General features: G+C 54.8%; 1 protein-coding gene across 1 annotated transcript; it reads left to right on the plus strand.

The window, feature by feature from the left end:
* The first annotated feature begins 544 nt into the window (after positions 1-544).
* Positions 545-9,871, plus strand: NRN1 (neuritin 1). Its single transcript, XM_074576017.1, has 3 exons — positions 545-1,214; positions 5,496-5,640; positions 8,514-9,871. Exons 1-3 carry the CDS (start codon positions 1,160-1,162, stop codon positions 8,743-8,745), a joined length of 432 nt encoding a protein of 143 aa, XP_074432118.1. The 5' UTR covers positions 545-1,159; the 3' UTR covers positions 8,746-9,871.
* The last annotated feature ends 708 nt before the right edge of the window (positions 9,872-10,579 follow it).

The raw sequence follows: 10,579 nt of genomic DNA on the forward strand, positions 1-10,579 counted from the left end.
CCGGGAAAAGCCCACGCTGGCACATTTAGGTTCCTCCTACACTGCTTTCCAGGCAGGGATGGCCTTCAGGAGGGTCCCAGGAGGGCATCAGGCTGCAGGAGAACCCAAGACCAAGACCTGTCCTGGGCAGTGCTCCATGTACCCTCGGCCAGGGCCATCCCCACCACCCAGCCCTGCCACACATCCCCAGAGGACAGGTGCGGTGGCCCCACTGCGGCTCCCCAGGGCTATCCCACGCGTGGCACCTTTCCCCACGCCACCCTCTGCAGTCCCGCCACCGGGCTGTTGCCACCGGCATTGAGCACAGGCAGGCAGGACCGGGAGAGACCAGCTCCCCCACACCCCGCTCTCCCCCCCCCGCCCCCAAAACCTCAGCCTGGGGGTGACGTCATGGTGGGGGAGGGGCGGGCAGGGGGAGGGGACCCCCGCACCTCCCTTTCCCCTACTCCGCTCCGCAGCGCGGGGGCCGGGCCGGCCGGCCCCGACGGGGCGGCCCGGGGGCGGGGAGGGCGGGGGTGTTTCTGCCGTGCTATCCCCACCCCCGGGGGGGCGGTTCCTCCGTCTGCGTGTGTGTGTGTGTGTGTGTGTGTGTGTGTGTGTGTGTGTGCGCGCGTCCCCCCCCGCCGCCCCCGCATCCCTCCCGCCCCGGGGGGACGGTCCCGGCTGCCGCCCCCCCCACCGCCACACGGGGCAAGGAGAACCGCCGGGGGAAGGGGGGTGGGAAGGGAGTGGGGAGTTTCTCGGCGATTAATGGGGCGGGGGGACACGGGGAGAGCGGATAAATCCAGCCTGTGATGCCTATAAATGGCGTTTCTCTTCCAGGGTGCACATTTTAAAAAAAAAAAAAAAAAAAAAAAAAAAGAAGAAGAGGGAAAAAAAACCCGGTCCGTGTCATCCCCCCGCGTCAGGGCCCGTGGTGGGCGTGAGGCTGTACTTCCTCCGCCCCCTCCTAATGGAGCGAACCATTCCCAGCTAGTCCTCCTCGCCCTCTCCCTCTGCCTCCCTCTTTCTCTCCTTCTCCTCTTGTCTCCCCCCCTTGTCTGCAAAGTCCTCCGCTGCTCGGAACTTGTTGGCAATGCCTATTTTTCAGCTTTCCCCCACGTTCTCCAAAGTAACTATTTAAAGATCTGCAGCCGCAAATGGTTTTACTAAATGTAGGATGGGACTTAAGTTGAACGGCAGATATATTTCTCTGATCCTTGCTGTACAGATAGGTAAGTGGACTGCCAAATTCGGTATCAAGTTGTGTGGTGCACCAAAAGCCCGGCTGATGCATGCAGAAGCGGAATGTCGGAATAACCTGCGCCGACGGCCGCGGTCTGGGGCGGCCGAGGGACCCCCGCTCCCCGCTCCCTCTGCCTCCTTCCCGCTGGCATCTTCGCGGTTCTTCACGCTGGCAAGGCAGGGGGGTGGGGGGTCCGCAGGAAAGGGAGCCGATTCTTTGCTCCTCTTAAATCACTTTTTTTGTTCGTTTTCCTAAATCAGTGCATGCTTATTCCTACTTCGCTTTTTTCCCCTCCCCTTCTCTTGTTCTTCCTCCTTTTTTCCCCTCCTGTTCTCTCCGTCCCCACGAACGACTGCATTTGTATTTGCGTTTAGGATATCCCCTGTATTCCTTTCCACCGCCAATTTGGGGACTCCAGTGCTAAGAAATCCCCCCCCTCCCCGAGGGACAGAGAAATAAGAACCGGCACAAAATGGCTTGCGAGAGATGTAGCTACAAAGTTTTTTTGCAGAAAATCAGGGGGACAAGCAAAGGGCTCCCTTTGGGAACTTGGAGGCTTTCCCATTTGCAGAGCAGCCTAAAAACAAACAAAACCCATCGCTAACTTTAAAAAAAATATCCACCCGAATGCGGGGATTAAACAAATAAAAATTATTTTTAAATCGCGAAGTCCCACCGTCCGATCGTTAATTTTGTGCTCGGAGAACCGCTGTCAAAAAACGAGCGGGTCCAGAAAAAATTCTATATATGTTAAGTTACTTAAAATAGAATAGGTTCCCCTCCACGACGGTATGTGTTTTTGTGTGCTCGTTGCTGATTGTGTTTAATATTTTGGGGTTTTCGATGGTTCTTTTTGGTTTGCTCTCAGGTTCATTTTATTCAACATTTCTTTGCTGATTTTTTTTTGAGTTACAGACGTTAAACAACCTCCAAGTTAATGTCCGCTTTGGTCCTGTACAGGCAAATTTTAAAGATTTATATGTTGAATATGTATATTCCCGAGCATGATCCAAAACCGGGCTTCAAGGCAAGGGCGATTAAAGCACGTCTTTTATTATCCAGCTTGGCAGGTGTGAAGAGACCTTTGAAAATATTTGCCTGCAAAGGAATTCTGCTACAATAAAAAAAAAATGTTCGGCATTGCTATTTAGAGATTCTTTCGCTCGGTCACCCCCCCTCTCCAGGCAATCTCTGCAGCATTTTGTGGGTACCAAAAGAAAAGAGGAAAAAAAAAAAAAAAAGAGGGGGGAGAACAAAAAAGGAGGGAGGAAAGAAGGAGGCAAAATGCTTTGAACATTTCCTCATCGAGAAAAGCAAAAAACCAGAAATATTGCAATGAAATGTTGACCTCTGGAAAATGTGGATATACGATGCAAACCCCTCCATTCGTATTACTATTTCATTTTAACTGGTGCTGAACTCTTCAGAAGGCTATTTTCTGTACTGTCAGAGAAAAAAAGGGGACGGCATTATTTGGATGTTATCCTTGATTTCAGTCTTTGCATTTTTTGTTTGCTTCCTTGTTTGTTTGTTCGTTTGGAGGAGGAGGATTTTCTCTTATTCGTGTTTATTCGATTCAACCGAGGGAGGATTTTATTCACGGTGCAATTTCAAAAGATAGCTAGAGTGGCTGGGAATCGCCGTCCCCGGGCTGGCGTGAGCATGAGCATTCATTTGGAAAGTTACCCCCAAATATTGCTGCACAACGCGGAGATGGTGGCGGTGCGGTCGCTTTGCGGTGCCCTGGGAGAGGACGGCTTTGAAGCTCGTGGAGGGCTTTTCTCCTCTCTGCTCCTCCTTCGGTATTTCGGGTAACCTCCCCCACCCCCCCACCACCCCCCCCACACACACACCCTCCCTCCCCTCCTTCCCCGAAATCAGTTTTCGGTTGTCGTTGTGGGGTTTGCAAAGGGCCATTTGCTTTTGCCCAGTTCCCGGTAACGGCGGGTGTAAAATGGATGTTCGGCTCGTCTCAAAAATGTCTATGCACTGGGGCTTAAAAAAAGAAAAGAAAAAAAAAGATTTGATTATGTATTTGGGCAGAGGGGATTAGATCTGTCCGAAATCCCTGGCGTTTTGGGAGGTGACGGGGTCGGGGGAGGCGCGGGGACTGAGTCTCCGCGGAAGGCGCTCAGGGACAGGAGGAGGGGACCGGGCGCTGCTAAAGGGCAGGCGGGCTGAGGGGACGGAAAGCCGGGGAGCGGGTTTCGGGAAGGGGCCCGATCCGTTACGGATGGCTCCTGCGGTCCTGCTGCATCGCAAATCTTTGCACACTCCTGACTTTGAAGGACGGGGAGGAGCGGAGGGGGAGGTCGGGGCCACGGCAAGGCACAAGCGACCTACTTCAGGAGAAATCCCGCTGTCCTTTGGCTGGGCAGGACCCTCGTCTCTCCGCTTTTGCGTTTGAATTTTTTTGGTGGTGGTGGTGGTGGCGGTGATGGCAGTGGTGGGATTTGGGGCGACTTCGGAGCGGGGGTACCCTGTGCGGAGGGAGCGGGGCAGGCAGACAGGGCCAGGCCGCCCCTCGGAGGGGAGGGATGCTTTGAGCACCGCTGGTCCCAAACCTGTCCCTCCGGCACCCTCACTCCCCGGCCCGGGGCACAGCTCCGCTTCGCACCCCGTATTTTCGGTACAGCCCGTCACGTTTTGGGGGAAATTCGTGGCAACTTCCCCTCCCCTCTCCCCCTGTAGCTGCCGGAGCAGGATGGCGCGGGTTTTATAAGACATGGTTTTACCCTCGGGATGGTCCTCAGTTCTTCTCTATTTGTTTGCCTGGCTTTTTTTCCTACCGTAGCCAATGTCTGTAGCCTGCTGGGGTTTTGATGTGACGGCTGGTGCTGGTGTGTGTGTAGAGGGGAGTGGCCACCAAGTCATGTTGGCGATGAATCAAACGGCAAGAGGGGGATCTGGGTTGAAACTGTCTCTTTTGGAGTCAGCCATTTAGCTTGTAATCGGTGCCCGGTAAGGAAACACACACAACAACCTGCCACATCCATGTCCTGGGCAGACGGCTCGGGAGGGGACCCCCACACAACAATGCTCCTTCCCCGGCGGTGTGGGCGGCAGGGGGATCCTCCGAAAGGAGGGGGGCAACCCCTTCCCGCCCCCGCTGGCCGCAGCGACATCCCAGCTGCGAGCCCGGGCCCAGGGACACCACGTCGTCCCCAACCCCCGTCACTGGCAGCGGAGCGGTTAGGGATCAGCATCCTCCCCGTTCCTGGGTTCCCTCATCCCGCCGGCTGGGGCTGGGGATGCGGGGCGGGCGGCTGCGGCGTGTGCGCGGTGCTGCGCGGCGGCACCGGCCCTGGCCGGACTCCTGCGGGCAGCTGCAGTGTCCCTGCGTCCCTCTGCAATGTCCCTGCGTCTCATCCCGTCCCGTCCCCCCGCGGGGCCTGGCCCGGCAGCCACCGACACCCGGGAGAAGACATCTCACGCACGCCGTGATTCGTTTTCTTTCCCCCGTTTGCGGGCGGCTGTTCTTGGTTTTGTGACTATTTCTATTGGACCGAGCGCCGCTTCCTAGCGCAATCCCGAAGGGTGCCCGAGGCAGCAGGTTTCGGGGAGCGGGATTTATCCCTGCCCCTTCCCTCTCCGCTGCCCCGAGCCCGGGCAGCTGCGGGGCCGGCGCCCCCGCAGCAGCGTGCGTGGCTTTGGGACTCGCTTCTTTTCGTGCCTTTATCGCAGCTCTTTCTACCGATTTTTTTTTTTAATGATTTTTATTTTTATTTTCCCAATGCGTCTTGCACGATATTTGACAAGAGACCTGAGCAACAAGGAGCCATGTGTGCGCGCCAGCGTTTGTACGGAGAAACACGCCTGCTGCTTCCAGGCGGAATTCTCTAACAAAGGAGCAAATAATCGGAGGAGAAGCAGGAGGAACAGGAGAAGCGGGAGGAGCAGGAGAAGCAGGCAGCGCATCTTCACCTGGCCTCCCCTCCTCCTCCCCACTCAAAAAAAAAAAAACAAAAAAACAAAAAAAGATTGAAATCAAGTCAACGCCCGTTAATCCACGGGCAGCGAAACCCCCGGTGCTAAAAAAGCAAAGGGCGAAAAGCCCCTAACTCGTGGACCCGAGTGCCCTATGGCGACCCTGGCTCGGTCCCGCCGCCCTCCTCCTGCCCCCAAATCGCCGCTCCTCAACCCTTTAGCCGGGGGGGGGAGGGAGGGAAGAAGGGAAGGGGGGAGGTGGGGGTGGCGGGGCGGGGGCTGGGGGGGTGGCAGGGCCGACGGGGGCCCGGCGGAGCTGACCTGTGCCCCTGCCCCCCCCCAGCGTACCTGGTGCAGGCGGTGAGAGCGGCGGGGCGGTGCGATGCGGTCTTTAGGGGCTTCTCGGACTGTTTGCTGCGGCTGGGCGATAACATGGCCAACTACCCGCAGGACCTGGACGACAAGAGAAATCTCCAAACGATCTGCGCGTAGGTCTTTCCTCTCTCCTTCGGGGCTGGGGATGGAGGCGGGGGCGGCGGGACCGGGGGATGACCAGGGGCTGGCGAAGGGGGGGACGAGATTGGATGGTGGAGGTGGGAAGGAACAGAAGTAACGCGGGGTTTGGTGCTTTGGGGTTGGAGTCTTTGCTCCAGGGTCCCCTCCAAGCGCACTGGCATGGGGACCGGCCGGGCTTGGGGAACTGTGAAGTCTGGAGGGGGTTTTTACAATGTCCTTTTTCGTTTTCCCCTCCGTGAATCTGGGTGGGTTTGGGGTTTTTCTCTCTCTCTCTTTTTTTTTTTTTTTTTAAAAAAAAAATCTCTCTCCCCTCCTTAGCTCCTCGCTTATATACTTTCCTTTCTTCTGCTTTGCACTGGGCCGTTGACATTAGCTGCACGGGGGGTTGTTATCCCTTCTCTTATTGCTGCCTCTGGGACCCACGTCCACTGGCAGGCCCCGGGGTCTCCCCCGGGCGCTGAAGGCAGAGGCAGGCTGGGGGGAGGCAGCTCACCCCAGCCGGGGCTGAGGAGGCGATTCCTCGGAAAATACAATTTAATAAAAAATGAAAACACCCCAGACACAATATTAATCTCCCAGCGGCAGCTGTCCTCTACCCCTACCCCGCCCCTGTGCCGCTCGGGCCCACCTTCCTCCCCCGGGGAAGCCCATTTCCCCCCCATTTTCTCCCCGCTCCTGGCACAGAGGGGAGGAGAAGGAAGAGGCAACGATAAAGGGGAAAAATAATAAAAGGGAAAAAACAAAAAAAAATAATAAAGGGAGAAAAAGAGTCGCCTTGCAAAATTGGCTCCTTGCTCCTCCCCAGTTCCTCTGCGAAGCTGGAGGAACTGGGTCGGCTGGAGGAGCAGTAAATTTGGGGTAGTTTTCCCCAGAGCTCAGGGCAGCGGATCTTACCAGGGGGAGGGAAACCTGGGAAGGCTGGCGGGGGCAGGGTAGCCGCCAGCTCCGGCCTCGCCCGCCCCGCTTCGGGGTCTCACGTCCCAGGCAGGGACACAGAAACGGGCATTTTCGTTACTTCTGGAAAAAAAAAATAATCTGGCTACACAGGGTACTCACCTGTCTCCCGGTTGCCTTCCGGGAGAGGCACATACTCCTTCCGCCGAAAAAAAATTTAATAAATTAAGTAATATTTAGAAATTAGATGAGGTCCTTAGACATAAATATGTTTGGAATAGGGTTTTTTTCGGATTTTGCTCCCCGGAAATCAGAAAACGAAGGACGTGAAATGAGAAACGGAGAGGAGAGGAGAGGAGAGGAGAGGAGAGGAGAGGAGAGGAGAGGAGAGGGAAGGGGGAAAAGGAAAAGGAAAAGGAGAAAAAGAAAATTCTGTAGTCCTCCTCTCTTCACTTCACTTCCTGCCTAGAGATTTCTGAGCCAAGCACGACTTTGCTACACCTACTAAGGCTGGCACCTCGCTGTAAATTCTAGGTTGCGGTTTATCTTGTGCCCTGCATGAGAAATAAATACCATGGGGCAGCAGCGTCTTAATATGATGTCCTTTGGCCCTGGAGTGCCAGACCAGAGATGGTCCCAACCTGTAAAAAGTACCTCTTTTCCAAGCAAGACCCTTTCCCCAAGCACCTCCCACCACCCGATTGCCTTCGCCCTGTGCAAGGATGTGTATTGAAAGAGGATGGGGAAAGATTTAATTTTCCTTTGGGAGATGTAATTACAGCAGAAATACTGCAGGAGAGGCACACTCTCAGACTCTGGCTTCTCAGTATCTCATTATTTATTACAAATGTAGCAAACATTGGGAGTCTACAACCAGCTTAGAGTGCTCATAAATTAGAGGCTGTAGGACTACTCTAAAAAATAAAAAATAAAAATCAAGATCCAAATTTGCAGGCGCCTGCTTTGAGGAAAGGGGAAAACAGGAGACGGAAAGGCAGATTCGGGGTGACTTTCGATAACCCAGGCGCGGAGAGCAAAGGTCCTCCCGCCCCCCCTCAGGTGGAGCAGTGGGACGGGTTCTGCCCGGTTGGCAGCCCCGGTCCAGACCCCGTGAAGACAAGAATTAAAAGGAAAAATGTGTCGAAACAGCTGGAAATTATCCTGGGGAAGAAGAAACACTTTGCTGCACATAGACCCCTGTCAATGGATGGGGAGTCTCCCGCGCCCAGGAAGGTCCAGGCGGGGAAGATGGTCCTTCCTCCTCCTCCTCCTCCGCCTCCTCCTCCTCCTCCTCCTACCTTCCTGCCCCCGCAGTCAGGGCACGCTCCCGCCCGGGGGATCCCTCCCGAGGGTTTCTAACGCCGTACCGAGACCCTCCAGGATGCCGCCTTCGCTTGGGAAAAGCGATGCCTTTCCCACCCCCACCTGCCCATTACCACCGGTGACGAAAAACCCTCGGGACGAGCCCGTGGGCTCCTAGACTAGCGTTTGCCAGCCGAGGGCTGCATGCCCCCACCCCCCCACCACCCCCCACCACCCCGTCAGGCAAAGACCCCCTCCAGCAGGGATCCACCAAAGCAATTCTTGCCCCATCCCGCCCAGCCCGGACTGGTGCCGGTGGCGGGGTTGGGGGCAGCCCCCCGGGAGCTGTCAGGAGAGCCGGTGCGCAGATTGTGGGGCAGCCCGTGGGAGGCGAGGGGCCGAGAATCCCTCCCAGAAACCGGTGTCTCGGGAGGAAGGGAGAGAGTTGGGGGGCAGGAGCCGGGTTTTAGGGCGGGGGAGGCGGTGGCTCCTCCCCACCGGGCGCCAGCCCCCTTTAAGGCATGCCCCCGCTCAGCTCCGCCGTCTGGGGGTAGGGGGACCCGAGGGGGCGGCCCCCCCATCCACCCCCACCTCCCCGGGTAGCTGGATGCGTGCCTGTTTTGATGGCGGCTGCTCTCCCCTCCTGCAGGTACTGGGATGATTTCCACGCCTGCACCCTCACAGCGCTCACCGATTGCCAGGAAGGAGCGACAGACCTCTGGGAGAAATTGAGACGGGAATCCAAAAACCTCGATTTTCAAGGCAGCTTATTTGAACTGTGCGGAGGCGGCAGCGGCGCGGCACCGTCCCTCCTCCCGCCGGCCTTGCCCCTGCTGCTGGCGGCTCTGTGGGCCGCGCTAGTGACCTGGCTGCCTTTCTAGGGGGGGCGAGCACACTCACACCCACACCTTCTCCATGTGCTGGATCTATCGAGGAAGTGTCCATCCGTTGCTTTGGGGACGTTGTGCTTTTCTGTGGTTGATGATGATGATGATGATGGTGGTGGTGGTGGTGGCTGATGGTGGTGAAACACCCATGTAGGACTGTGGAAGCGTTCTCCCTTTATTTTTTTCTTTTTCTTTTTTTTTTTTTTGTGTTTTATTTGCCAAATGTTACCAAACAGGCAGCGGCGCGCAGCCCAAATCGGACCTCAGCTTTACTATCGCTTCGAATCAAAAATAGAAAGGAAAAAAAAAAAAAAAAAACAAACGCGAGCCCTCGTTGTGCAAAAGCAATCTCAGGAACGGCTCTGGGCCACCTAATGCTAAGGTTGTAATCGGCCGGGATACCTCCCGGCGGGCCGCGGGCTCCTCTAAAAATGTGGCAGTGTGCGAGGCGAGAACAAAAACGCAGACAAAAAAAAAAAAAAAAAGGCACTGGCGATGAATCCAAGGTAGATGTCCACGTGTGACGCATATGGTGAATAATTCACAATCTCTCATCTTTCCTCCACAGTCGCTTGTTTTTGGTCATTCCACTGCAAAAAAAAAAAATATATATATAAATAAATAAAAAAGCATTTTTCCTCGAGGGGAAAAGAGAGCAAGCGAGCGAGCGAGGGAGGGAAACGAACAGTGAAGGAAGGGAAGAGCAAAAGAAAGAGATGTGTCCAAATGCCCGGAGGAGTGAAGGAACGCTGCTACCAGATCTCTGAGAGTTTACCTTTACTTGCTGTTCGAAGGCATCTTTCTGAATTCACTGCCTTTAATTTTTTCCTCCTCTTTGTTTTAGATGTTACACATACCAGTAAATTACCTGAATATCCAACCGTAGAGATCACAAAAAGGGGGCTTAAATGTAAACCTAAAGAAAAAAAAATAAAAACAAAAAACACCAACAACAGCAACATGATTTTGAAAAAAAAAAAGAGCCTTGATTTTAAAAGAGAAGAAAAATGTAATTTAAACAAAAGTTTATTATAAAGTCAATTCAGCAAAAAAATAACAAAAAAAGATTTGCTACAAAGTATAGACAGAAGTATAAAATAAAAATTATTGTTTGAAATGAGGGTGTCGTCCTTTTTATAAAATATGCCTAGACTATCTCGAAAAGGAGAGTGCTTTTCAGGCAAGGAGGGCTAAATCCCGAACCGATCCCTTGATGAGCATGGCAATTTCAGTTCAAACAAGGACAGGGCGGCGGAATTGGTTAGTCTCAGCCTTCCCCCCGCCCCCCCTTTTTTTTTTCATTTCTTTCTTAAAAATATGCTATAAATCCTCCCACCTTCCTCCTTCTCCCGAAACCCAAAACCTCAGCCATCCCCGTTTCCCAGCTGCCCGGAGCCGGCGCAGGACCTCCCCTCGGGGGGCAGCGTCGGGGGGCGGGCGGCGCGGCCGTCCCGCGGGCGCGGAGCAGCGCGGAGCCCCGGCGGAGGGAGGGCAGCAACCACCATTAAGGAGGAGGCTGCGGAGCTGGAGCCGGGGCGCAGAGGAGTCCTTTCATAATTAATAAGGCAGATCAGCCGAAGGAGCAAGGGGAAGGGGGGGACGGGGTATTGATTTCGCAGCAGAAGCTGCTCTAACCTCGGCTATTTATAGGCGCCTGATGCCTTTATAAAGAAATACACATCAAAGAGTAAACACGTCCTTTTTACTTATAAGGCGAGAGCCCAGCTGGTCACCGGGGGTGGGTGGGCGAGTGGGTGATGGGGAGGTAGGGGCCGCAAATTTGTTGGAGGTGATTTATTCCGGTGGGGAGCCGTTGCCTGTGCAATAG

Source organism: Larus michahellis, chromosome 2 (genome assembly GCF_964199755.1).
Source record: "Larus michahellis chromosome 2, bLarMic1.1, whole genome shotgun sequence".
NCBI classification, from domain to species: Eukaryota; Metazoa; Chordata; class Aves; order Charadriiformes; family Laridae; genus Larus; species Larus michahellis.

Excerpts from the sequence above, each read along its gene's own strand:
- NRN1 (XM_074576017.1), top strand. The coding sequence starts at position 1,160 with ATGGGACTTAAGTTGAACGGCAGATATATTTCTCTGATCCTTGCTGTA. Across the intron at positions 1,215-5,495 it reads GATCCTTGCTGTACAGATAG|CGTACCTGGTGCAGGCGGTG; the intron begins GTAAGTGGACTG and ends GCCCCCCCCCAG. Across the intron at positions 5,641-8,513 it reads AATCTCCAAACGATCTGCGC|GTACTGGGATGATTTCCACG; the intron begins GTAGGTCTTTCC and ends CCCCTCCTGCAG.